This window comes from Caretta caretta, chromosome 4, assembly GCF_965140235.1.
Source record: "Caretta caretta isolate rCarCar2 chromosome 4, rCarCar1.hap1, whole genome shotgun sequence".
NCBI lineage: Eukaryota > Metazoa > Chordata > Testudines > Cheloniidae > Caretta > Caretta caretta.
The window spans coordinates 49058465-49086205 of record NC_134209.1 but is presented as its reverse complement, the minus strand read 5'-3'; the positions used below and the strand labels follow the sequence as shown (position 1 = coordinate 49086205).

The 27741-nt window shown below is 39.6% G+C and overlaps 1 protein-coding gene across 4 annotated transcripts in view; it reads left to right on the top strand.

Annotated features, from left to right (window-relative positions):
* The window catches only part of SEC24D (SEC24 homolog D, COPII component), a 129222-nt gene that overhangs the window by 93670 nt on the left and 7811 nt on the right, over positions 1 to 27741 (top strand). For all 4 annotated transcript variants that reach the window (XM_075127616.1, XM_075127617.1, XM_048847130.2 and 1 more), the window contains 10 exons: positions 1811 to 1926; positions 8691 to 8815; positions 13223 to 13414; positions 14126 to 14219; positions 19276 to 19392; positions 20976 to 21146; positions 22135 to 22231; positions 23034 to 23179; positions 26171 to 26309; positions 26685 to 26803. In XM_075127616.1, the coding sequence (XP_074983717.1) occupies positions 1811 to 1926; positions 8691 to 8815; positions 13223 to 13414; positions 14126 to 14219; positions 19276 to 19392; positions 20976 to 21146; positions 22135 to 22231; positions 23034 to 23179; positions 26171 to 26309; positions 26685 to 26803 (1316 nt within the window). The remainder of the gene's footprint in view (positions 1 to 1810; positions 1927 to 8690; positions 8816 to 13222; positions 13415 to 14125; positions 14220 to 19275; positions 19393 to 20975; positions 21147 to 22134; positions 22232 to 23033; positions 23180 to 26170; positions 26310 to 26684; positions 26804 to 27741) is intronic.

Genomic DNA, 27741 nt, shown 5'->3' with positions numbered 1-27741 from the left:
AAGCCACTTTTGCTTTCAGCACCGCTCTGTTATTTTCTATATATTCCTTTACCATGCAGCCGGAACAGAGAATTGGGGCCCTACGTTTGATGTGCAATGCAACCACAACTGGAAGATGATTTCTTGACAACATCCTGTCATATGATGGGCCTTCAGCTAGTTGTTCTGCGTATGAAAATTATTAGTCAGATTTGCCCAGTAAGATTCCATATGAATTATTTTTTAAATAGTTTACTAAGAAAATATGCAGAAACTCTTTGGTCAAATCCACTTTTAAAAAGAAATGTTCTGTAACAAAATATAGCCATGCAAAACAATGAAATCCTGTCTGTAGCTTCATCAAAAGTTTTCTTTTTTAAATGCTTTGTCAACACAGGATATGTTTTTGCTCTATTCCAAACTGCCAGCTAGTATTTCAAATGAAAATAAATGTATTTAAAAATGCTTAAGTGCCTGGCAAAGAACAAATATTTAGAACAACGTAAGAGTAGTCATGTCTGTGACCATGCATTTAATAGTTAAATCACCTATTAATCTTACTGTGACAAGGCTTGGTTTTCACAGAAGATACCATGCCATATTTGTTCAAGTGTGCTGCATGTGACTCATAAGTAAGCGTTCTTTTGCTTTTGGCTGGATCCCAAATCTTTGCCAGAACTAGTCTTTCTAGACATTTGTATCAAGTTGGATTTCCTCAGCAGGATCACAGTGGTATAGTGCTTTCCCTAATACAGTAATCTTTTCAGCTCTGAAACATGAACCTTGAAAGATTCATGCCAACTCCTTTTTGGCTTGAAGCTCAATCTTTTGGGCAAAGTATAGCAGATAGCAAGTTGTATTGTTTGTTCAATTTAAATTCTCATAAACACATACTGCGTGCATTATAAACAGTGTAAATATCGTCATGTATTCATTAGAATATCAGTTTAAAGCATACTTTGTACTTCTATGGTGCCTTTCATCCAAGAGTCTTAAAGTGCTTTACAACCTTTAATTGAGCCTCAAAACTCCCCCGCAAGGTAGGTAAGCATTATCCCCATTTTACAGGTGGGGAAAACTGAGATGTAAAAAGCTTAAGTGAAGGTATCCGAGAACTAACTGGCGAAGGGTTGCTGCCTTCTCTTGCTCTAAAAATTAGAGAAGAAATGTTATTGCCATCCTCCAGTTCAGATGCAACTATTCAATTTTCTTAGGACTCATTTCCTAAGGTTGTCAAGAATCCTGCAGTGTAATCTGTGATTCACTTTTAGTTGTGAAGTCCCGCACCTCTCCTCTATGATTGCGGAATGCTCCCGACACAGTGGAACAGAACAGAAGGCCAGGATTTGTAAACCCTGTTAGAGCAACCTTCTGTGCAGCAGGATTTGTGGGTGGAGTGGGGCTGGCTGGTGGAGAGGTGGGGCTGATGACTCTGACTCTGCAGATCCATCGGCATCTCTCACTGGAACTATGACAGCTTCAGTTTTGCAGTAGCAAGCCTGGAGTAGTCCTTCTGTCCTTGCATCCTTGGAAAGGCAGATTCTTCTCCCCAGCCTGTACCATCCACAGCTACTCAAGCTTGTGCAGGATGAGTGTGGAAGATTCAAGTGTTCACGAGGGAAAACACCCAGTCTTTCAAACACAGTAGGAGCACGCATGTGACAATAAGCACAAAATAACTTTTTTCTTTTTAAAACTGTGCAGTTTCTGCATAAAATTAGTTTCCCAGCTAAGCATTTGCATTCCTTCCTCAAGTGGTGAAATGGGAGACCGCATTTGTTCTGTTGTGTTTATTAAAAGAAGAAAAATTAGTTTTACTGTTTTTCTTTAGTCCCTCCATTCTTCTTTCAACATCTGGATCACATTGGCAGAAGAACAGACCACTATGAGAGGCCAGAGTTATCTCTAGGATCATATGAATATGTTGCTACATTGGATTATTGCAGAGTAAGTATTTCCAGCATGGAAATCTGTTTACAAATGTAGGTAAAACAAACTGAATCTTTTAAATACCTAAAGCAGAATAAAGCTTTTTCTACTTCACACCAGAAGTTCAGAAGTCTATGAACATTTTTAAAATTGAAGCATGGAATAATATACCAAAACTAACCTCCTCCTCCCCATCCACCCCCACATAAACACTGTTGCTCGTGGTTTCTGTTATAACAATTGTTGAATTATATCATTGTCAAATAAGAATTACAAGGCATTGCAGTAAAGGTGGTGGATCCACTAAGTTTCAGCTGGGGCCTTGATTTGGTCCTAACTATATGGCATTGTTCTAGAGGCTACAGTTGAGATTTTCAAAGCAGTGTCACATGTTAGTCACATGTCTTCTATTAATTTTAAAGGCAGATGTGTGGCTAAATCTCATTCTCTGCTTTGAAAATCTCAGCCTAAGAATTTGACCTGAAACTTTTCATTTCTGGGAAAACTGGTGTGTTTGACCACTATGTTAGCTGTGGAAGTATGGTTTGGTCTTCATATTATGAACTCACTGAGGGCCTCATCCAAAGCCCATTGAAATGAATGAAAGTCTTTCCCTTGATTCTGGTGTACTTTGGGTAAGGCCCTTAAACTAGTTGGGGAGTGGAGGAATTAAGAGGATTCCCAATAGAGCTTGAACAGTTCAGCATGGTTAATTGTTAAAATAAATCATAATGGTTGTGGGTGGCTGAGAAATCTGAGCTTTGGGTTTGAAACAGACTACTTGGAGTCCCAATTTCATAACCCAGCAGGGTCACATAAACCCTTTACATCTCTGTGGTTGATAAACTGAGTTTTCTCTGTTCTTTGTAGATGTGAATGATCCCCTGGTACTTTTGGTAAAAGTAACAGTTCGCCTAATGTTCTTGGCTAAACATACACTTCTCATCCCCACTTGTGTGCACACAGGTTGCTGTGCGCAGCATATCTGCTTGGCTCCAGAAGTGGCTTGAAATTGTGAACCTGTCCTTAACAGGAGTTCATTTTTTAAAATAATTGCAGACACGTCTTGTGCTTATCTTCAGAAACAGTTTAACTCAGTCAGATGTCTAAGCACATTGTTCTTAGAGCTCAGACATCTAAACACCTTAAATGGAGGAAAAGATTTTAAAATCCAGCCCTTTGTTAATTTACACCATGTACAGCATTTGTGTGCAACCTTTTAGATTTTTCTGTCTTCTTCTGTGGGGAGGTCAGTAATAGCTGATAAACTCCTTATCCATGTTAGAAATGTGGCCAAAAACTAACGTAAGCTTAATCCAGAAAAGTGTTGGTAAAAATAAAGTGTAGGTACATGTTAAGTCTGTTGTAAAATCAAGACACATTAAAAATGCTCCCCCGACTCCCAGTGAGACTGATAAAGTAAATAGCTTTCTCAAATTAACATTAAGTAGCAGACCACATCTCTGAAGATAGATTGGGCTAGTATTTGATCATGGTTCCTGTTAATAGTAAACTGGTGACAATTAGTGACTGAGCAGTGATGGAGTGTTTCCACTCACAGAAAACACGTGTGGTTATTTATATTAGCTTACATAAAGAATTATTTTCCTACGGGCCCTAATCCTGCAAGGAGAAGTGTGTGGTTGGATCCCTATGTCCACAAGGAGCCGTATGGGATTCAGGAGGGCTCAGTGCAGGTGGAGGGATCTGTCTTGGTGGTTCTAGGGCACAATCAAGGCCTGAAAGGACAAAAAATGGTTTATCGTTTTGGTTATGTCCTAGATTTTTTCGAACACACGTGCCACGCACATAAAATAATTTGAGGGAACTTGCTGGTATTTTCCCAAGTATGAAGTATTTAAATTCTTATTTGAACATGCCTTTGCTAGCTTTTAGCTTAATTCACAGTATGTCAAGTGTGATGATCTCTGTCCATGATGGAGCTCTAAGACATCCACATTCAGTTCTCATTGTAGACCAACAAAACTCCTATTAGCTTCAATGGAGGGAGGATCAAAGTAATGATAAGCTTAAGAATTCAGTCGGAGCCTGCATAGTCTTGAATGCCCTTAACGTCCGTTGAAGTCAGGGATTTGGCTTCAGAACATCAACTTATTGCTAAAATTTTAGTCAGCATGTGTTTTTGTTGTTAGTAAACTTGAGGAACTCAGCAAGCTGATTAGCTGACCTCATAGTTCACTGGAGGCCTGATCCAAAGATCACTGAAATGATTGGGAACCGTTTCATTTACTTCACTGGGATCTGGATCAGGACTCAGATCTGAAATGAGCTCAAGTAGGAATGAATATATATATATTCATTCCATTTACTGTAGCTGAGGTTCCTGCACAATATAGGGAGGGGGAGGAATAGGAATATAATGCAGGAACCTTAGCTACAGTAAATGGATGTCTCTCCATCAGTGTCAGTAGAGCTGTGGTCATTTATGGCAGCTGAAGAGCTGCCCCATAACTTTTGAAAATTAATTTGTCTATTGGGTGTGTCCACTAAAATATCTTCAAGATACTTTTTGTTTGTTCTAGAACAGTGTTTCCCAAACTTGGGATGCCGCTTGTTCAGGGAAAGTCCCTGGCGGGCCCGGTCCATTTGTTTATCCGCTGCATCCTCAGATTTGGCCGATTGCAGCTCTCACTGGCCGCAGTTCGCTGTGCCCGGCCAACAGAGGCTGCGGGAAGCAGCATGGGCCGAGGGACGTACCAGCCACCGCTTCCCGCAGCTCTCATTGGTCTGGAGCGACGAACCGTGGCCAGTGGGAGCCGCGATCGGCCGAACCTGCGGATGCGGCAGGTAAACAAACTGGCCCGGCCCGCCTGGGGCTTTCCCTGCACAAGTGGCATCCCAAGTTTGGGAAACACTGTTCTAGAATATGATTCTTTTTGATGCTTGCATCTTCAGGTAATAGTTTTATATCCAAAGCTCTTGACACAAAGCTTAATTCATTCAGGAGTTCTGAGAAGTAGCTTTTTGTCAAGGAGCATGCTATTATAATCTTCTTGTTACAAAAGTGCACGTTGGTGTGGATTTGTTTCAAGATTTTTTTTTTAAAAAATAAATCCATTAGAAATATAAGCCTCTTTGGAAGTGTTAAGCTATTGCCCGTTGGGAATCTGACAGAGTTATTTGATATTTTTTTTCCTTTGGTCTGAGTCAGTAAAGTTTGTTTCTTTTCTAAATCTCAGACCAAAACTGAAGGATCACTTCCTTTGTGCTTATCAAACGATGAGGATGAACAGCTACAGAAAATGTTAACAAATAACAGCTGTTTTGTATTATTGCTCTTCTGTTAGGCGGATGTGGCAAAAGCACAACATCTCATTTCTGTCCTATATCTGTCAGAAATTAGCCAAGATCTTTTTATAAACTGCTGTGGGATTTACAAAAGTATATTTGATTTTTTTTAAATAGGGTCCAAATACTGAAATAAAAACAGCTTGTATAAACATGGCCTGATTTTCCTCCCAGATCAGTAGAACTCCTGCCTTACAGTGGTGTAACTGAAGGGAGAATGAGGGCCATAATTTTAAGTTGAGGGTAAATGTATGGGGGATGGGAATGTTATAATTGAGGGGATAGGTAATGAGAAAGTGGAGTTTCATTTATAGGGTTGTGTTTCAAATACGACTCAATAAGTGACTGGAACTATTTATCTGATGGCTGTGGAACAGCATACATGATTGGCTTTGGACCATTTCCTAGTGGATGGGTGTCCACCACATAAAAACAAGCAAGCAAGCAAGCAAAAACACCATTGCACGAGACCTTAAATAACAATCATTGCTAGTTTTAGTAGGGAAGCTAAAGACTGAATAGTCATGGAAACTGAACTGCTGTCACCCCTAGCAGTGCCTTTAGAACAAAGCCAAGGAACATTTTGTGAAACATTTTAGGCCAGGTCTGTACTACAGAGGTTTGTTGCTTTGTTTGTAGCTATCTTAGTGGTGTGAAAAAACCATACCCCCAGCCAACATAGTTATGCTGGCGAAGCCCCTGTGTAGACACAATTATTCTGGCAGAAGAGTGCTTCTATCAGCTTAGCTAATTTGTTTGGGGAAGTGGTTTAGCTACTCTGATAAGAGCAACTTCTCCTGTTGGCATACGCTGTGTCTACATTAGGGAGCTCTGCTAGTACAACTGAACCAGCAATAGCATTTCTAGTGTAGGTAAAGGGTTAGAGAAGATTGCATCGCTGCTGCCCATGCCGTATTTGATTTCTGTTGTGAATAAAGGACTTCAGTGTCTGGGTTGCATTAAACACACTTAAAACCAACTTCACCAAACAAGGACATTCCACCAGAGAAGTAGGTTGCATCATGGATCTGGCCACCCAAATACCCCAAGAACCTCCTTCAATCTGGCAATAAAACTCCCTCTGACTGTGCACCCTTAGTTGTTACTTACCCTGTATATTTTGCAGTGTGGAGTGGTATCATTAAACAGTGACAACCCATACTCAATGGCGGCAACCACATTCTTAAAGAAATCTTTCTTGAACTCCTTCTTCTGGCCTTCAAACAGGCCCCCAGCCTCTCCAAGCTCATCATCAGAAGCAAGCTCCTCACAGACCAGGACACACCTGCACTCAAAGCTGCAGCAGACCCTGCCAGAACAACAGATACGAAACCTGCAGACATTTCTTCACTGCTACAATGATCAACAACCCTCCTCTCTGCAAAGACACACCTTTTATGGTTCCTAAGCATGCTTAGCGCAACATGTGGTATCCCCACCAAAGGCCCTAGTACAACAAATGGGTGAAACCAGTCAATCACTATGCTCTTGAATGAACTCTTTCACAGAAAAATAAGACAAACACTTTTCACAAAACAATCACTCCATACCTGACCTCACAGTCTTCATCCTCAAAAGGAAACCTGCACAACACTTTCAAAAGATGAGCCTGGGAGCTTAAATTCATAACTTTGCTAGACATTAAAAATCATGGACTGACTAGAGACACTCGATTTACGGCTTATGAGAACAGTTTATAACCCACTAACAAACCTGCACCCCTCCCTGGCTGCCATTTTATTTTTCCCTTCCTTTCCCTGTGACTGAAGCGGTGTTAATGGGCCACTTCACTTTACATGGTTCCTTGAAATACATGTTAACTACTTATGCTAAACAATCTGTTCCACTCTGAGGGCTAGTCTACACTGGCGGTGCTAAAGCGCTGCCATGGCAGCGCTTTAACATGCCTTGTGTGGTTGCGGTGCAAAAAAATACCTCCACGGGGGGGTGAAGCTCCCAGCAGTGGGGCACTGTCTACACTGGCACTTTACAGCACTGAAACTTGCAGCGCTCAGGGGAGTGTTTTTTCACACCCCGAGAGAGAAAGTTGCAGCGCTGTAAATTGGCAGTGTAGCCCTGAATCTGAGTATGTTTCCCAGACCTGAAGAAAAGCTCTGTGTAAGCTTGAAAGCTTGTCTCTCTCACCATCAGAAGTTGGCTCAATAAAAGAGATTACCTCACCCACATTTATAAATAAATGTTATATATAGAAACTTGGTGTAGCTTAGTACAGTATGCTCATCATTTTTACGTTACCTGCAGTACGAACAAGAAATAACATGTAAGAAGTTTTACCCAGAAGAATCAATACCAACCCAATATGTTGCTGGGTGCCTAGCTCTTGTTTACATATAAATGATATGAGCTCATGCTTTATTTATCTTGTATAAAATCAGCTTTTTCTCAAAGTACAGGGGGCCTTTCAGTGGTTCTAAATTCAGCTGTTGTCAAGATTTGCTGGAGCACAAAGCATGCTTATTCACAGCCAGTCAAAGTGCAGGAGTTGCACTTCTGAGGAGAAAACGTCTCCCAGGCTGCAAAAAGAAAAAGATATTATATGTTGTTAAAAAGAATATTGTAGACAGAAAAGTTTGGTATCATTTGTAATGCTTCTGGTGAAAGTTTTTTATCAGGCCTGGTCTTGGCCCTGAAAATGTTGAAGAGCATGCATGTCAGAATAAAAAGCACTTAACACAGCAGGGATCCTGAGGAGACTTGAATAAAGACAGTTAAGAAAGTTGATCTATCATGAAAACATTAATATAAAGTACATGTAGAGTACAAAGAAAACACACACAATTCCTATCAACAACAGGACTCTGAATAGGCATAGGTTTCAGAGTAACAGCCGTGTTAGTCTGTATTCGCAAAAAGAAAAGGAGTATTTGTGGCACCTTAGAGACTAACCAATTTATTTGAGCATGAGCTTTCGTGAGCTACAGCTCACTTCATAGGCATAAAGGCCAGTCCTAGCTAATCTCAGCGCAGGATCAGATCCTAAAGTGACTGAGTTGTTTTGTTTAATTCCGATTGGTCTCCTATAGCTTATCAGTGTTAATGCTGATGGAAATTGAATTGAAGAATTTATGCTAGTGAAATGCTATTATACAAATATACATGGAATGGAAAAATAAAAGATGTGCAAAGAGCCAAAGACCTGTTGTTTAAACATTTGAAAGTTTACAGAAAACTTCCTGTAATATTTGTCCACTTCCAATAAACACCTTCACATTGATGTTTTAGACTAGTAGGAAACCATTATCCTGTAATAATGGTTTATTCCAGAGATGGTGCTTTTTAAAGATTAGATCATCATTTTAATTATTATTTATTTATTTAGTATAGGTGTCAACCATCAAATAATTATTTGGATTGCCTGATTGAGCTGTCTGTAGATTTTGTTGGACTTAATGTGTCACTCTTTCTAGTTTTGCTTTGTGGATGTGGATGATGATTGTTTGTCTTTTCTGTAGAACAACAAGCCTCCAAACTCACCAGCCTATATCTTCATGATCGACGTGTCCTATAGTAACATTAAGAGTGGCCTTGTTAAACTCATATGTAATGAGCTGAAGACTGTGCTGGATAAACTTCCAAGGTAAAGAGATCACAGTGTGTTTTGTATAATTTTCCTCATCTCAGCAACTCACTTGCTGAACAGAGAAAACAAAAAAAGCTTCAGAAAATATCAAAATTATGATAAGTTTTAGGACAATAATTGGCAGATCACACTAGACTACATATTTAACATTGTTGACAGTTCTAAAATAGTTTGACTGGCATCGAGGCTTGCTTAACTCATTAAGGGTAAAGAGCAGTTATGCAAGTTAAAGATTTGGTTGGTTTTTATGGTTTTAGAAACTTGAATAAAGACAGTTAAGAAAAATGATCTATCATGAAAACATTAATATAAAGTACATGTAGAGTACAAAAAAACCCACACACGATTCCTATCGCCACCAGGACTCTGAACAGGTATAAAGGCCTGTCCTAGCTAATATCAGTACATGATCAGATCCTAAATACTGTAATTAGATTTTTTTTAAAAACACATTTTCGTCAAGAATTTTTTTTGTTGCTTTCATATAGTTTTTAATTCCTTTAAGGGAATTATTATTAAGATTATCCATATAAGGCAGTCTAACAAAATTTGCTGATTTTTCCCCCCCACATTTCAATGTATCTTTGCACTCAGCAGCCGTAGTTAAAAGCTTTTGCAGGAAGATGAGATGAAATTATAATAGATATCACCCCCCTCATTAAAATTATTGTTATTGTTATTATTTATTATAATATGCATTTCTGAGATGCTAAAGGAATTGCTCTTTGCCTTTATTGTAAGGAGAAGGGATTGCTGTTATCCTATGATGGCATGTGGATGGCCTAAGTGGGTCCAGCAGACAGGCAATTAGCTCCGTGCCCATGCCTCTGTCAACCGTATCCCATGGGGGCAAGGTTTATGGTAATAAGGAAGTATATCTGCTGAGGGCAATTGGAGCTAAGGGCTTATGCCAGGCAGTCCTAATGAAATGGCTCACTGATAGGCAGGAGAAAGGGCAAGTGAAGCGGGTAAGGAGTAAGCCCAGATCCTCAAAAGTATTTAAGCACCTAAATGCCTGGAAGGATCTGGGGCTAGGTTACCCCAGGAGTCTCAGAAAAGGCAACTCCCATACCAAGTTAAAAGGGATTAGAGTTTTCTATAGCCTTATCAGGACCTCTGTTTTTCCCCTACTTGCTTAAAACTGTTCAACTAAAACTAAAATGTTCCAATTTGGGTGCTTAAAACCAGTCCCTCAAATGTATATTTTGGCACTGAAGTCTCTGGAACTTGTGGGTGCTCATCACCCTAAAAGTCAGACTCTGAATATTAGGAGTTAAACCCCTACCAGGCAGGCTCTAAAGAGAACTGTGATGTGTTTGAGCCATGTTAATTAACGCTGTCTGCTTCCACATCCATGACTAATCTTTAGAATTGTGAGAGAGGAAACTGCAAAATTCACTATTGAGGTGATATGTGAAGAGTATCCTCTTATAGAATTGCCTAGATGCATGTTGCTTAAGGGTGTTTTGGTTAACTAGCTAATGTGTGCATCTCTTTTCCACACAGTGAAGGAATATATAAGTGGAGACTATTACTAATCCCTTGGCCTTGTCAAGATACTAAATGTTGGAATAGCCTTCTTGGTGGTTACCTCAGTAACTGTGTCTGAGTGGCAGGGTAGAATTAGAACCTTCCCTTCGGAAATGATTCATCTGTCTAGGTGCAGTTTGCGAAGTTATTTCAAATAAGTCATAATGTAGCCCAGGAAGTATAGACCATTGATTCATTTTTGATCAAAATAATCCTTTTATGATCCAGCTGTGTTTCCATGAGCCAAGAATGGCAGATTAACATTCTACACCAACATGAGAATTACAGATTGGAGAAAGGAAAAATGAGTATTTTTACATTTTAAATTAACTTTGTGAATCACCATAGGCAATTCATTTTTAAGATATCTTGAAAACAGCGAGATCTGATAGGAAATACCATGTCAGGATTCTTTTATGTAGCTAATTTCTCTTTATTGCTTGACCCTCAACAAAGTAGGAATTGTAATAAAACACTGTTTTTATTTCACCTTTTCTCCCTGCTTGTGGGTACTGGATGTCCAGAGCATAAGCATGGGCTCATCCAAAGGTCAGATCATGGGCTGGAGTCTCTGTTAGGATGACTCCACTGAAATCAGTGGGGTTATGCAAGCAGAAATGTTGGCCTCCAAAATGATACACTTTGACTAGCGGCTGATTTGTAGAGAAAATATTTCTGTAGTAAGATAAGAGGGCTTTTTATTTAAACACTTATCTTTACAGTTGTTGTTCCACTTAGTGTTAATTAACACTGTTGTTATTTAATGACTGTATATACAGCAGGGACCAAGAGAACAAAACATACAGGGCCAATTGGTGGGAGCATGTACGTGTCCATGGGCAGGATTGTGTCCACAACCAAATGCTGACCGTGCTATGGTAGAAATAAAATAAAAATCTGTTTTTTTAAAACAACGGGCAAAGTATTTCCTCAGAGTTTTTAAAAATATTCAATTGCAAACAATCAGGACCAAATCCTGACTCCTCTGAAGTCAAGGGGAGTTTTGCCATTGACTTCAAGTGGGAACAGGATTTTACTGTCACTGAAGGACAAATATTTTTTAGAGTATGGGTTCTCTATCTGGACATTGTGAACAGGTTTCGAGGTCTCATTTGTCAAAACCTTTTTTCTGTTGTAACATTTGGGTGGAGCAAGCTGAGACCTGATTTTCTAGAGAGTGGCACATTGGTTGTTTGTGATTTGCACTAGGTCACAAAGAGTACATTTTACCCTGGTGTAGAGGAGCAGCCAGTGCCTCACTCAGGTCCTCATGATGGTGGTTTCCATCCTATCAGTGTGCCTCAGTACATCACAGATCAACTCGTAGACTATTGCAGACTGCCACAGAGAGAATCTGGCCAGTCTTTTCTGGACAGAGATGGTGTCCAGCTGACAACTCATATTTGAAGGGTAAACCCGGGGCAATCTTCATTTATCTTGACAAATGAATTTTAATTTTATGACTAGCTGACAGAGTTCTTCTCTGAGATAAGTAATTTATTTGCGTGGGTGAATAAAATACCTGTGGTTTTTATCATCATTCTTATCATAGGAAAGGGTAGGTAATGATGCTGTTCCTAGGCTGGTAGATTTTTTTTTTTAAACAATTTTGCAAAACTGTTAAATAGTATGATAACTTTTTAGCATACTGATATATGTACTGTAGTATATTTTATACACTTAAATTCCTAGTAACATGAGACTTTGCACATTGGGCTATTAAATTTTTGCGGGGCATATGAGTGAAACCTCTGGGAGTTTGTTTGAGAATTACAGTATCTGGTTTGTGGATTAGTGACTTTCTATCATGTTAATTTGTTCTATGCACAAATGGCAATCATACACTTTTACACTGAATGACTTCTGTTGTAGATTGATTTTCCTGTTTCTCTTAATCTAAATAATCCGAGTCCTTTCACTGCAACTTCTGAGTGTCTTGTGACTGTTAAAGAATATGTAGATGTACATCCCTGAGAGGTAGGGAAATGCTGTTATCCCCGGTTTACAGATGGGAAACTGAGGCACAGAGAGATTAAGTGATTTGTCCAAGGTCACACAGGAAGTAGATAACCGAATTGAACCTGGATATCCCACATTTTGTTTTGTTTTTATTTTTTTAAGCAATGTTGTTGTGTTTTAATGGGGGAAAAGAATCAGACAAATGTTCTGACCGGCACTAGTAGTAATGTTGCTGCCCAGAGAGCTGTAGAGGTGCTATCTTCATAAGAATAAGGGCTGAATCTGCTGTTTACAAAATTCCCGGAAGAGGGACAGCTGTGAGATACGCAGTATGGCAGCCCCATACCCGTTGTTGACCTGATAGGAGCAAACAACAAGCAGTATTGAACAGTTTACACGGTACATAACACAGCTATGGAGGGAATGAAAGTGGCTGATAAACAGAAAGAAGAAACATGAGATTGACTCTCACAAGTCCCAAAGTACCATTAGATCACCAGAAGATGTTCCCAATAAGTGGAATTACTGTTCCATCAGTCATTAGCAGTAAGTATCATTGAACTTTAATCTGTTTCCAATAAAGCAGATTTTTCAACTAACTGGGTCTCCTTTTTAGATTATATGTGACTATTGCTCAGTTGATTCCATATTCGGGACTTGCCCTTTGGATGGGAGGCACATTTGATAGGATAGATTTAAAGAAACCAACCAAACAAACAAAAAGTTTATATCAATTAATTTAATTAGATTATATTAACTAGCACTAACTCTACGATTGGGACATTCCATCTTGATGTTGGTTGTTCTACCACACAGACGTTATCTACCAGCACCCTGGCATTTCAAACAACTCTTATTATTGCAAAATAAATGTTACAAAATTATTTCCAGTTCTGTTTTATATTTTTCTCACAGAGAAGAGCAAGAAGAGACCTCAGCTATTCGAGTTGGCTTTGTCACCTATAACAAAGTTCTCCATTTCTTTAACGTAAAGAGCAACCTAGCTCAGCCTCAGATGATGGTAGTATCGGATGTTGGAGAAGTCTTTGTTCCTTTGCTGGATGGTTTCCTTGTCAACTTTCAGGAATCACGATCTGTTGTGAACAAGTAAAGAACTAATTTTTCATTTTTGAATATGAATTGAATATTCTTCATTATTGCTTACAGCAAATAATGATCCTTCCAAAAAGTCAGCCAGAAATCTTGGAAGCAGAGAGATCACTACCTTGAAATAAACTGGATTATTTGTTTTTATCTGAAAGTCTTAGAGGCGAGCAAGCATTTAGAAAGCTTGTACCCTAGTTTTCCAGTTCTGAAACACAGAAAAGAGCTATCAGCTGGCCTTTTCAAAGCTGAGATAGAAGGCAAAATTTACCCCATGTGTGACAGAGAACACAATGTACTGGACATTGCTTACAGAATATTGGAAAAGGGATTGGAGCACTGTGTAGTATACTGCATGTATTTCACTCCACTGACATGTATGCTACAAGCTAACCATGATCTTATGTTCCTGAAGTCCTCCTAGTACAGTTACTCCCCAAATTTAAGCTACTCTGCTTTTTTTATTTCAGTATCATGTGTGACTTGACATTATTTTATAATTAAATTTAAAAGTGTAAATTTTGTAAAATTTAAAATCCAGACAGTTTTATAGTGGCTGGAAACCTACAAATTTGCATTACTAAAATTCTTTTGAATTTTATTTTAATGGAAAGCAAGTTATTGTGTAAAAAGGCTTGATGTGTTACAGATTTTTAGGTATTAACACAAGTATTCTAACCAGCTGAAACACTTGATCCTTTTTCCCTTTCATAGCTTGTTGGACCAGATTCCAGAGATGTTTGCAGACACTAATGAGAGTGAGACTGTCTTTGCTCCTGTTATCCAGGCTGGCATGGAAGCACTAAAGGTTAGAACGTTCCTGTGTGTGTGAGAACAAAGTCTTTACTAGGATAAGCTACAAAAATTCACTTTGCTAATGACTTTGCCAAGTTCTCCCACAAATTGCAGTGGGAAACCAAAAGAAACCACTGATAGTTTCCAGAACTTAGATTCCATTATTGACCGGGACGGGCGGGTGAATGATTGACAGACACCTGGGATGGGTTTCAGCAACAGGCCACAGCTTTATTAATTATACCTTGGGGAGGGGCACTACATTGCCCGCCCCTGGTTCTCATGTACCAGGCATTTAATTGGGCCCAGTAAGAATTACTGGGCTTTTACCACAAACCAGACAACTCAGGTAGATCCTCCCCAGTCTATCTCAGGAACTCAGCTCAGTTGTGAAACTCTTCCGTCCATCACATCCTCCACAGAAGGGTGGTGGAGTAACCCACAGGGCTGGGTGGGGGAACCTCTGTCCACAAAATCTTCAGACGACTCCTCCACTCTGAGCACTAGGTCCAATTGCGCATTCTCGAGGCTCATTTACCTCTGGGTGCTGGCCCTGTTAGCCTTTACCCGAACTGGACAACGGCTGAAGGTAGTGATGAGTCAATAGTCATAACAGTGTGATATGAACCTTGTATCCCGCTATTTCTAACCCAGATGTACCTCCAGGTGGCTGCCAGAAAGGTGAACAAAAACAACCCACTGGACTACAAGCCAGTTTGGTCCAATGGAAAAAATTACTTCCTGACCCCCTAAAAACAAGGGGTCAGTGAGACCCCCCACAGCATCATAAGCAGCACAACTATAAGTAGAGGGAGAGAGGGAGGGCAGGGCAGCTAACTGGACAGTTTTGAACAAGAGGCTTTTGAAAAGCCAGGGTTAGCTTAAATAGGTGGTTGCAGGGAACATAGCAGCCAGTCAGCTGGCCTTGCCCCTCTTGCCCAGCCAGTGACTAAGCGGAGAACCAAAGTGGGGGTTGAGGGAGGCAGTAGCCCCTGCTTCCTTCCCTACCACACATGTGTGTTGGACTTCTTTCATTCCCTGCTGGCCAGTCTGAAGACCTCCCCCCACTAAAGGTGGTAAGGGGGTATTCTAGCAGCACCTTCGAGCCACTATACTGAAATTTGGGTCGGTGTTTCCATTTTAATATCTATTTTCCGATTTTTGCTCACTGAGAGGCAAATGCAGACCCTAGTGCCCAGTCTGCATAGACTGGACACTTGAGAGAAGAAGGGGATCAGGCTGTGAAGCAGCTGTGGAGGTTACTTCAGCCTGGAATCTTAAGTAATGTACTCTGGGCACTTACCCAGCCCCCTTACCCTTATGTATACAGGGAGAATGAGAAGAGTCAATGCAGTGGTGGGACCCTCAGTCCTGCCCAGGCCCCAGCCCCAAGCGTACTCTTCTTTGTGTACAGAACTGCATTAGTTCCACTGAACAGGACACTGCCACGGCTTTGCAGGGGAGGGCTGGATTTTCCTCTTAATCAACAAGTTTTAGTAGCTTGAATACATCTGAAGGTGAAATACCCTGGACACAGTGCATCTCCAGTGTTTTCCCATGTGCCTGGTAAGTGCTAACACTGGCAATTAAAAGAATACCACCAGGCTGCACTGTAGCTTTTACAGGGACAGAAAGCAACAGCTAGTGGTTTAAAATACAATCACTTTGATTATCTGTGAACTGTCTACAAAGAAAGCACAAACCCACAAGATGATAATCTTCTTGCACTAAAAAAGTAGACTATTTCCTAGGCCTTTTTGAGCTATTAATTTAATAGCTCTTCTAATGAACTATTCTTCAGTATCACAATGTACGTGTGCAAAGATGATGTATTCATTTAATCTGTTCTTCTGTCAGGTCGTTTTTCTAATGGTATTTACTTTTAGTTTTAAAAAAGTAAAATTGCCATTCAGAACTATACAAGTTGTAATTCCCTCCGATGTTTGCAAAAAAAAAAAAAAGGGGAATGACCCTGATATTAACCTGTAAAGAATAGCTACGAATAGTAACTGCTATTCATAAGGCTTTTAATGCAAAGAGCACACATTCTATGTGCATATTAACAAGAGAACCATTCCAGTCTAAAAGGGAAAAAATAGGTTAAATTCATACTGGTGGAGATATATTTTGGCCCAGTACATATACATAATTAAAACTGTCTAGCATATTTTCAATTCAGAGCAGTTTTAACCAAGAGCAATGCTAAAGTAAAAGGACTTTCTGATTTTTAATGTGATAAATAAGATGCTGCTATTAAGCTTCAATAAAAGATGTTTGTTCTAACATAAATTGAGGAAATTGACATACACATATTTTCTTTTTAAAAAAGCCATATGTCTGAGTGAAATCCCAGCCCCATTAAAGTCATTAGGAGTTTTGCCATTGACTTCAGTGGCGCCAGGTTTTCACCCCAAGAATTTAAAAGTTTACATTGAAACTATCCACTCAGAATGCAGTTCTCTCATGTCAGTGGGACTGTCAAGGTTCAATTTTGAATTTCCCAGCTTTTCTCAAGGTGCCAACACCTTAATTTACTGAAACCTTGGTTTGTTTTTGTAAAGTGCATACACTCTTGGCTGTGTGTAGTACAGTGTCACTGGAATTGCAAGTATAATTTAGGTGTGCAGTCACACACATTCGTGTGTCTTTTTTTTTTTTTAAATCAGGAACTTTAATATTTAAACAAATCACAAAAAGGGCCATTATAATTTTGGTTTCCACTCCAGTGGGCAATCTCAGTAGAAAGATGAAGGATTAAATAAATGTGGATTTATCACTTCTGGATAGAAATGTCAATTAAAGTAGAACAGGGTTGGGATACTTGTACTGTTGCTGCATCTGCTGTTCTGGGAATTGAGCACATGAGTCGGCAGGGTGGCAATCTGGAGCTGTTGACAAATACCAAATTTTGTTAAAATTTTAAGTGTAAAAAAAACTTGGAATATAATTGCATTTACCGCATCCCTTAATTACAGGAAGAAACTTTTTTTTACATGTGTAGATACTGGTAGTTTTGACTTTTCCATCTAGAAGTGTAATTTTTGATGCCAGGCATTTCCCTCAAGAATTCATTCATTCATTCTTAAATTGAAAAAAAAAAACCTGAATAGTGGCTCATGTGCATTGAATTAAATATTTTTAGGACTTTTACAAAAAAAATCTTTTAAAAATATTACGCATTTATATATAAAAAATTAGAAAAATGCCAAATGGAATAGGCATCTCTCACGAAGGAAAGAAATAAACAAATATACAGTAAGTACAGGCACAAGAAAATTATAAACCTAGTAATGAATTCACTTGATAACAGGTCAGTCTGGACCTGGCTGGAAACTTCTTGTGTACATTTATTCTGCAAGTCATCCGATTAGCCAAGTAGACTGTTTTTCTTTGTTCCTATATCTGTAACATCCCACACTTTTGCCAGTCGTTCTGTTCACTTCAGTGCAGAACATTCCTATTAGAATCTAACAACTGCTGTCCTGCCAGCTGTTAGCAATTATTAAAATGATCACACTGACTGTCTTCATAAGTAGGTGAAATGGAAGCTTAGGTAAAATTTTGGCAGAAGACTTGTGGTGGTGGTGGTGAGTTAGTTGAAGAATATAGAGAACTCCTAAATTCCTGAATACAGTATGAGGTCATTTTCTTAAAATTTACCACCTATGCTAGATGCTGGACTTAGCAAAAGAGGGCCAGATCCTCAGCTGGTGTAAACCAGTGTAGCTCCACTGAAGTCAGCATAGCTTTGCTAACTTTCACCAGCCAAGGATCTGGCCCAATGTCTTCTGTGTACACAGACAGCCCATATTGACTTCCCTACAACCTATGTGCATCTGGCCTGAGTTGGAAGGACCACCTGAGAAGGTTTTTTCAATTTCAGCATCCATTCAGTCTTTGGATTCCCTGCTGAGACTTCCATCAGGGTGGTAGCTTTGTGTGATGTGGACACTTGTTCAATAGATACTGGACTAAGAATACAAACTTACTTCATGCAGGTGGCCAAACAGTTGCCAGCACCAAGCCACATGATATTTGCAACCTCGAGCAGAAAGGCTGTGGGTCCCTTTACCAATCTCTTCAGCCATCCTCTAACCCCATAATTTTTCTTTTTGGGCTTGTCCCATATTCTGTGGGGTCTGATCCAAAGCCCATTGAAGTCAGTGAAAAGACTTCCTCAATTAGATTTGGTTCAGGGCCATAAAGATATCATGCCTGGACAGCACAAGGTTTTTTTCTGGCTAGCAAGATATATAAACGTACAGGATGAATACAAAGAATCTTAAAAAATCTGGAACACCATAGCAATCCTTCTTTTAGCCTAACTGTTAAGCTTTGCTCAAATATTAAGGGATCCCATGAGCAAAGTTAGGCTATTGTCTTCAGACTCTTTAAAGATTCCTTGACTTCAGCCTGGGTGTTCATATACCCCTAGTGATCCAAGAAGAAAAAAACTCTCTCATTCCCCGCAACATATGATTTAAATTGGAAATTGTTTTTTTTTTAAAAAGAACTTCTCCAGATATAGATATATAACTTTTATTAACATTATTCAAGTGGAGAAAAAAGAATTGAGCGGGGGCCAGATTCTTCTGTCCTTGTTCACACACCACTCTGATTGACTGCAGTGAGACTCACTCATGCATAAGAACTACAGAATTGCACTGTCTGTTTATTCTTTATTGCATCTTGTTGTTTAACATTTATATTGCAGTAGTACCTTCTATTTAACTCATGGGCGTTAAAAAAAAATTAAATTGACAGCAGTCTGGGATACGTATTGTTAACTTTGTCCATCGAGACTAGATTCCTATGTGGAAATCACTGAAACACCACATATGACCAGACATATCTATGTTAGATTAAGCTATTTATGGATATTAAATTCCCAGTGATTTTCTTTTGGGATTTTGGTGCCATGAAGAGTTCAGTCTCTAAACAAATGGACAATTTAGCTTACGAGGATTTAGGGAAAATTTACAATTTTGTTTACACAATTGCATGAAAATCAGGTTAATCTGTTTATACCACCAGCAGAATAAAAGGTTGTTACTGTGTATTTGTAACAGGCAGCAGAATGCGCTGGAAAGTTGTTTATCTTCCATTCTTCATTGCCGACTGCTGAAGCACCAGGGAAGCTAAAAAACAGAGATGACAAAAAACTGATCAATACGGATAAAGAGAAGGTATTTCCTATTTAGAGCTTACAATGATTTGAGAAGAAAATTGCGATGATTTTTGTTGTTAGGTTTCTTCAAAGAATGGGGTAAATTTCGATAACTGCATATTAATTACTTTTATAAAGTTTATTATGTTCCCATCATCCTGGTGCATGAGTACTATTTATCTAATTAACACACATTAATGTCAATCCTAAATCAACAACAAAGTAATACTGCCCTAAATCATAGAATCACAGAATATCAGGGTTGGAAGGGACCTCAGGAGGTCATCTAGTCCAACCCCCTGCTCAAAGCAGGACCAATCCCCAACTAAATTATCCCAGCCAGGGCTTTGTCAAGCCTGACCTTAAAAACCTCCAAGGAAGGAGATTCCACCACCTCCCTAGGTAACCCATTCCAGTGCTTCACCACTCTCCCAGTGAAAAAGTTTTTCCTAATATATGACCTAAATCTCCCCCACTGCAACTTGAGACCATTACTCCTTGTTCTGTCATCTGCTACCACTGAGAACAGCCAAGCTCCATCCTCTTTGGAATCCCCTTTCAGGTAGTTGAAAGCAGCTATCAAATCCCCTCTGCACCATAAATGAAGCCTGCACAAGGAAAAAAAAAAGAAGCCATTCCCTTAACAAGAAATTTTGCTTACTGTTAACTCAGAGCTTTTTTTCCTCCAAAAACTTATGTTGAATCTCAGCATTTTGATGCAGTTTCCTAGAGCAAAGATGACCAGATAGTGGCTGGCATAGGTTTTAGGATCCCTGGCCTAGTTCTCTACCTTAAAAGTTGAACTTCAGTGCTATCTGTACCTGCCCTGGGCTCCTGCGTGACACCTCCTTTCTAAATGGCTGCGTGCGCACTGGGGTCTGAGGCATCACAAGTCCTAGCTTCCACAATTTGGTAGGCTCTGGGATTCAAAGGGTTCCATGCTCCATTGTGAGCCAGGCTTCCCAGCAACACAAAAGGAATGTGCTCAGTATTAGGCCCCAAGTTCATTTTTTCATTTATGAGACAGGCAAGGAAGGGGCATCGTTTCAGTCGTCTTGGCCCAAAAAAAGGGCATCAAGAAGCAGAGGAATGAAGACACCTTGCCTGAGACACCTTGCCTGCTTCTTGTACCCTCCTATAACCAGACCACAGTCATGCTCCCCTTTCACAGTGATATATGCATCTACATCCAACTGCGTATCCTTTCCATTCCCAACCCATCCAACTCTCTCACACTTGCACACTTTCCAACAAACCCTGGTCTCTACACGAGTTTTTGTTGTAGCACTAGATACTGTTGCAAAACTGCCCCTGTGCTGGTTAGTATGGATCATCCCTCTCCATTTGTGAGCAGGACCTACATTTAGCTAAAAATCGACAGCCGAATTCTGCTCTGCTACATGCATGCAGCTGCCACTGACTTCAGTGGGAGTTGGGTGTCTGAGGGCTAAATTGGGCTCTCAAGAAGTTAGTTTAATTGCATTAGCTGTGTCATTTTTAATTTTTCGAGTAGATGGTTGAATTTTGACATATTTTCAACAATATCTTAGGTGATGTCCAAAGAGAAATTACCATGACTACTTTTTTTTTAATTCTCTGCAGATACTTTTCCAGCCACAGGTGAATTTTTATGAGTCCCTGGCCAGAGATTGTGTGGCTAATGGCTGCTGTGTGAATCTGTTCCTCTTCCCAAACCAGTATGTGGATGTAGCCTCCATGGGTCTTGTCACAATGTACACTGGAGGAACTCTTTACAAATACAACAATTTTCAGGTAAGTGCTAACAAATTCCCTATCTGTCAGATTAGTTGCTAGGAATTTACTGTTTTCTTTCCATTATAAAGGAATATCTAGTCTAGTCTAGCATAAAAAATGAGTGAACCTGAGGAGAGCTTGTGTGTGTCCACTAGTGGGCAGAACGCAAAACTTGGAAATGACCAGTCAAGCTCAAGTTAAAGACTTTCAAAAACATGTTCAGTCTCTGAAATGAGCTGGTTAGTATCTTAAAATGAACCGTGCTTACTTAAATACATTAAGACATTTGAATGCATTGACTTCTGAGAAGGTACAGCAATCATTGTTGAACATCACAAATGGAAATACTTATGTCCAAAAGGAAATGGACATTCTTTGGAGAAAAATGAGAATCTAATCATTTACTCAAAAAGTTGTGGGTGTTTCCCAGCCATGATAAGACCAACATGCTCAGGATTCATATCTTTCCAGTAAAGCAGTTTATAGGGTGAAATTCATCCCAGTGTAGAGGGGACCCATATTTGAGAATTTCTGTAGGCAAAAGGGGATTTTCTCTTTGCTCAAAACTGATCTGCACGTGCATTTTCTTCCTGACCAAGCGGGAAACGCACACAATGCACACAGTCCTGGCTGGGGCCTTAAAATCCATCCTCCAGGCACCCATCTGCCAGGAAGGTAATGTCAGTGCAGCAGCTCAGTAGTTGTCAATGGAACGCACCCTGACTCACAGGGTGATCCCTTTTGGGAGTAGAGGAATTCTAAACGTCCAGGATTGTAGGAATGTTTACTGTTGAATTGGATTATTCTTGCACATCCTCATATCTGTTCAAAGGGACATGCAGAATACTGCAGATGGCTCATGTTTAAAGACTACAAGTAAAGAGGAGGATGTTTTACATACACATCCATTTAAAAACATAAATTGTTTTAAAGACTGTGGCATTTTTTGCTGTTTGCTGCCATCCAGTGGTGGATGTCAGCTTTGGTTTTGATTTTGTGTTTTTAGGTACATTCTGATGGTCCCCAATTCCTGAGTGACCTCAGGAAGGACATAGAAAAAAGAACAGGATTTGATGCAATCATGAGGGTTCGCACAAGTACAGGTAACAGTACCCTTTTGGAATGAGAATTAACTTGAGTGCACGTTTCGGTTTTATGCCACCATATTCATAGTTTCCTGGAGAAGAGAATTGTTGAGTGCTAACAAATCATATTATTTTAAATAATAGCATGTTGGAAATTTTGTACATGTCGTTTCTACGATGCCTCGTATTATTTTACACCTTCAGGGCACTTTGCTAGAAATAGAGGTTGAGGGTCTATTTGCAAAAAATGTACATGCCTTTACATTTGAATATGCAGAGTTCTGCTTGAGCATGAAATTAATCTGCACATACAAATACAGATTCTGCTCACATTACACACACCTCAGGAGCTTGGTTTTTATGTAAACCACTTCTATCAGCTGTTGTGCACCCACTTGTTCCCAGGTTTTGTAAAATCCTCTGTTGTAGTGAAAACCTGTTTTTCCAAACAACTATTCTTCCTACAAATGGAGGTATTCCAGGACCAGCTTTAAATAGAGCAGGTGTCCAGAGGGGCACAAACTCTTCTGTGGATGTTGCAGCCCAGCACCAACTCTGCAACAGTCCTTCCTTTACTCTGGCTCAGCTGCCAGATGGGGAGAGAGTCTTCTGTTACCATGCCTCTTTTTGGCAGTGAAACCAGACATGGCAGCCTACCAGAGTACCTGGGGCCGCTCAGATATTGAGGTCACTCTGTAGTTCCACTCTCATCCTGCACAGCATATTGAACATCAATGAATAATGGGTCACAAAGCCACATTGCTTTAAAAAAAATTACAAATACAAAAATAATTTTCTTTGATTTGTTATCTGACTCCAGGTTTCAGGGCCACTGACTTCTTTGGTGCCATTTACATGAACAACACCACAGATGTAGAGATGGCAGCAGTAGACTGCGACAAAGCGATAACAGTGGAATTCAAGCATGATGACAAACTGAATGAAGACAGTGGAGCCTTAATTCAGGTGACAAACGTTATATCTGTGTCATTCCGTTAGATAATGTGCCAGATTTATTTTTCAGTAATAATAAAATACCTCCCACTCATGGGGTGGATGTAGAGTATTGACTTGAGTCAGGCATAATTTAGACAAACTCAGAGCAGTCTTGCCAGTGCCGTTCTGCCAGTTAAGATTCAGAAGCATGTTTTAACGGACAACAAAGTAGCAGTGATGCTATTCCTATACACCTTAAGTAGAGAAGGTCGAATCTGGCCATAAGTGATTGGCTTAAGGTCATTCAAGTAGTCTATGGCAAACCCACATCTGAATCCTAGACCTCTGCTGTCGCCACCATCTGCATGTAAGTATGACTCCCATTAGGAAACTACGGTCTTTCAGTCAGAATCACAGCCACCTGGCATGTTGTTGCAGGACACCATAATTGGTTGGCCCATAAAGCTCAAAGTTCTTGCAGCCATCTGTCAAGTCATTTCCTCACATGAGGCCAGGGAATTAAGTTCCCCATAAACTTCTGCCAGTGCACCATCCATGGACTCTTAGCAAACACTTCCCAACATGTCAGCTTGCCTAGTAGTTGTGGTGGGCACGAATGAGGACTCAGTTGAAACTTCTAAAATACATTTCATGTTTGACTCCAAAGGTGAATCTCAGAGTATGAACCCATTGCTGTGCCAACACCCTGCTCACTTCTACATTTGTTTCTCATTTTAATATTAAGAGGTAAACGTTTCCATAGGTTCAGATTTCTTTGTTTAAAAGCTTGGTTTTTAATTATAAAAATAATTATGAACATTATTTTAAAATTGTTTTTTAATTATAAAATAATTTCAGGATTTTTTTAAATATTTCTCATCCTTAAAGAAATCCTTACAGAAATAAACTACACCTGGACTAGGAGAGTATCGTCTCCCAAACTTGATTTAAAATAAATTATGTGGAAACATTATTATAAATCAGCAACTATTTGTAAACACATACAAACATTGAGTCAACTTCACTCAAGAAATGGAGTTTCTTTGTTATTTCTCCATTGGCAAGGGTAGGGCTTGGTCCTACTTTTTCCCTAGAGAAGAAGCTCAGAGCGCCTCTCCAGTGCCTGGGATCCCCCGGTAGCCACAAGCATTGGGTGTCCACATGGAAACCTTCTGCCCAAGCGTCCAACTTCCTGCATATCAACTCCCTACGTAGGAACCATGTTTACCAGGGACTCTGCCCACCAGGAAATTGCATATAATGCCCCCTCTCCTGCTAGAGTGGTTATACAGCACAGAGATGGAAGTTGTACAAGATTGTACTGCAAGTTGGGTTGGGGTTTTTTTGTCATGTCTGTGTGTGTAATCTACGCCTCCTGTTCAACCCCATCACTTTGCAAGACCGTGCCTGACCTAGTCTCAGAGGAGCCCTGTGGAGCCTCCCATGACAGAAGGCCCGTCAGATTGGGGGTGATTGGGAAGCATGTTCTGGAGATGTAGGACTTCCTCCCTGCCTGGAACCGCAGGCATTCATGGAAGTGGAAGGGGAGGATGGGGATCCTTGTCAGGAGCGAATGGATGCACATCTAACGCATATGAAATTGAATAGTTGGGAGCGCTCTGCTAGCCAAGGCTGATGCCATCGCTGCTTATGCTTTAGCAGTAAAGTTAATATCTGTTCCCAATACTCTGTCAATGGGGGTATTCTTGGAAGTTTAGATTTAAAAGCTGATTAGGGTTCAGAATGTTCTGCCTTTAAACTTATTGGCGATGCTTGTGATACATCCATCTAAGGAATGTAACTATCCCTCAGTGTTATCAATGAGAAATTGTCACCAATTATTATAGCTGCTTATTCGTGACTTCTCTTTTTAACCCCCCAGAAAATGTGACCGCTTATGATCTTCAAAGCTAAACCACAAAATTACCTAAACTGTTATTTTTGCGTTTTTCCTTTTGTCATGCTCCTAGAAACATAATGTATGACTCAGTAGTTAATCCTTGGGTAAATACAGTTCTATAAAACATAACAGGCCTTGTGTGAAGTAATTTCCTAGGGCCACGGTACAGTATTGACACTGGATGTACATTCCTTGTAGACTTTAATTTTACATCTCCATTTCAAATGGGAGCTGTTCATAAAGGGTCTGATCCAAGCACACTGAAGTCAATGCAGTCTTTCCATTTACTTTAGTGGGCTTTGGATTAGGCCCATAAAGAACAAAACAGTGAGTTTCATTCATATTGGTGCATTGTGAAAAGCATTACAAGGTACAATATCCTGATTAATACGATGCAGGAAATGTGTTTGCCAAAAAAAGAAATCCTGTTCTCAGTTCCTTTCTTATTCCATACCAGTTCCCCTAAATACTAGCACCATATTTAAACAAAATAGAATCAGATTCCAGTGCAGTAAATCAGAATGATAAAAAGCACTCAAGTGTTAGAGAACAGCTTAACTTTTTGAGATTGTCTTATTAATCTTTTCCTCATATTCTTTTCCTTCCTCCCCTTTTTTTTATCATGTGGTGACAGCAATAATGTGATGTGTCGAATAGTTGTCAGATAGCTTCTGCCTATTTTGTGGCATGTATTCATTTACAGTTACTTGCTGAAATGTTTTCTTTAATAAAGTTTTTCAAAAATTAAACAGTTAAAACCTTGTGACTTTCTAAAACAAAGTTGCTGCCAGTTCTTGCTGTTTTCCAATGATGTCATCTGTCTGTGGCGCCATGAGAGCAGCAAGCTTTTTCATCACTCCTGTTGTTGTTGTGTAAATTTTAAGATTAGTTGCTTCTCTGATGGGTTTACACATCAGTGTATTTACATTATGAATGTTGAGGAAATTGTTCCTAAAGCTCATTAACATCTGAAGAATGTTGCTAGTCCCGCCTCGCATAAAGCATCTATTATTGCTGTCTTATGTTGAAAGTGCCGAAGACCAGTCGATGGTGGGTTTTTTTGTTTTATACTAAAATAAAGTTAACTGTGGTGAAAACTAGAACTTTTCTTATCATTGCAGTGTGCTGTACTTTACACTTCGATAAGTGGGCAAAGACGACTCCGCGTACACAATATTGGCTTAAATTGTAGTTCCCAGTTAACAGATCTCTACAAGAGTTGTGAAACTGATGCACTTATAAACTTCTTTGCTAAATCAGGTACATTTATGAACTGCCACTTATTTTTGTTTTAGAAAAAAATATATACATATGGAGCGTGATTCTCCTTTAATTTAGACTAGTGCAAATCTGGAGTTACACCAGTGTACAACAGAGAAGAGGTTCAGGACCATATATTTTCTAAGCAGCAGACACAGCTTTTTGTATCTGGAATATACTTAGACAAAGTTCTTAAATATTGCTGAGTTATTTGTAAGTCAGGCAGCTGAAACAGATAGTGACTTAAAATAGCTGCAGAAATAATTTTACTTACTTTCTTTAATATTATATGCAGGTTAAATATGGGCCTCTGAAACAAAGTTTTTTATGTCTAATTAACTTTAGGATGATCTTTTCTTTATTCTGTAATGGTAGCTTTCAAAGCCATTCTAAGCCAGCCCTTGAAGACAATCAGAGAGATCCTGGTGAGTCAGACTGCTCGTATGTTGGCATGTTACAGAAAGAATTGTGCCAGCCCATCTGCAGTAAGCCAGGTAAGATGCAGTCCAAGGAAAATGCTCTATATCGGAGCTTGAACCTGAGATAAATAACTTTGCAACATTGCAAAAGCAGTGATGCCACAAATTAAAATTTCAGAGTAAGGTTTAACTTCCTTTCATTCTCCATAGAGAGTTTTTTCTCTTTATCCCCCCCCCTTTTTTTTTTTTTTAAAGAAAAGCAGTGATTGGTTACATTTGAAGTGATGGGTTTTAAATAAGAGTTCTGAAAGTGCATGGTATTTCTCATTATCAGATATTTGACTTATTACAACAATCTGTAACCCACTAACCCCTCTTTTTGTCCTATGACTACAAGGGTGTTATCAGGCCACTTCACCTTGAACGGTCCCTTAGAATATGTGCAAACTGCTTATGCTAAACTAACTGTTTGACCTTGTATTTAGCTGTGACACACGAAGTACCTTTCCCAGACCTGAAGAACAGCTCTGTGTAGCTCAAAAACCTGTATTTAACAAATGGTGTAATGCTAACCATAGAGCAATATGTAGGTGAGAAGGGAAGTTTGAATTCCCTAGCTTGGAAGTTCTTTAATGTTGCCAGCCAAGGAGCAGCTAGTCTAAAAAGGGTTTTCCCCGGCTTTCCCCAAACCTTATACTGATAAAACACTGATGATACATTGCTTGTTTGTAGTTGCCAGCAGGGTTTTAGTACCAGTGCAGTAATCAGTCACACTCTGGAGTTGAATCCAGGTTGAATGAAAAGCTACTTTAACTTGTAAAGAGAAGGGTCATACTTTTCACAATACTGTGTGGCGATCTACTCTGAAGGTAAAGTAGAATCATAGGACTGGAAGGGGCCTCGAGAGGTCTAGTCCAGTCCCCTGCACTCATGGCAGGACTAAGTATTATCTAGACCATCCCTGACAGGTGTTTATCTAACTTGCTCTTAAAAATCTGCAATGATGCTGATTC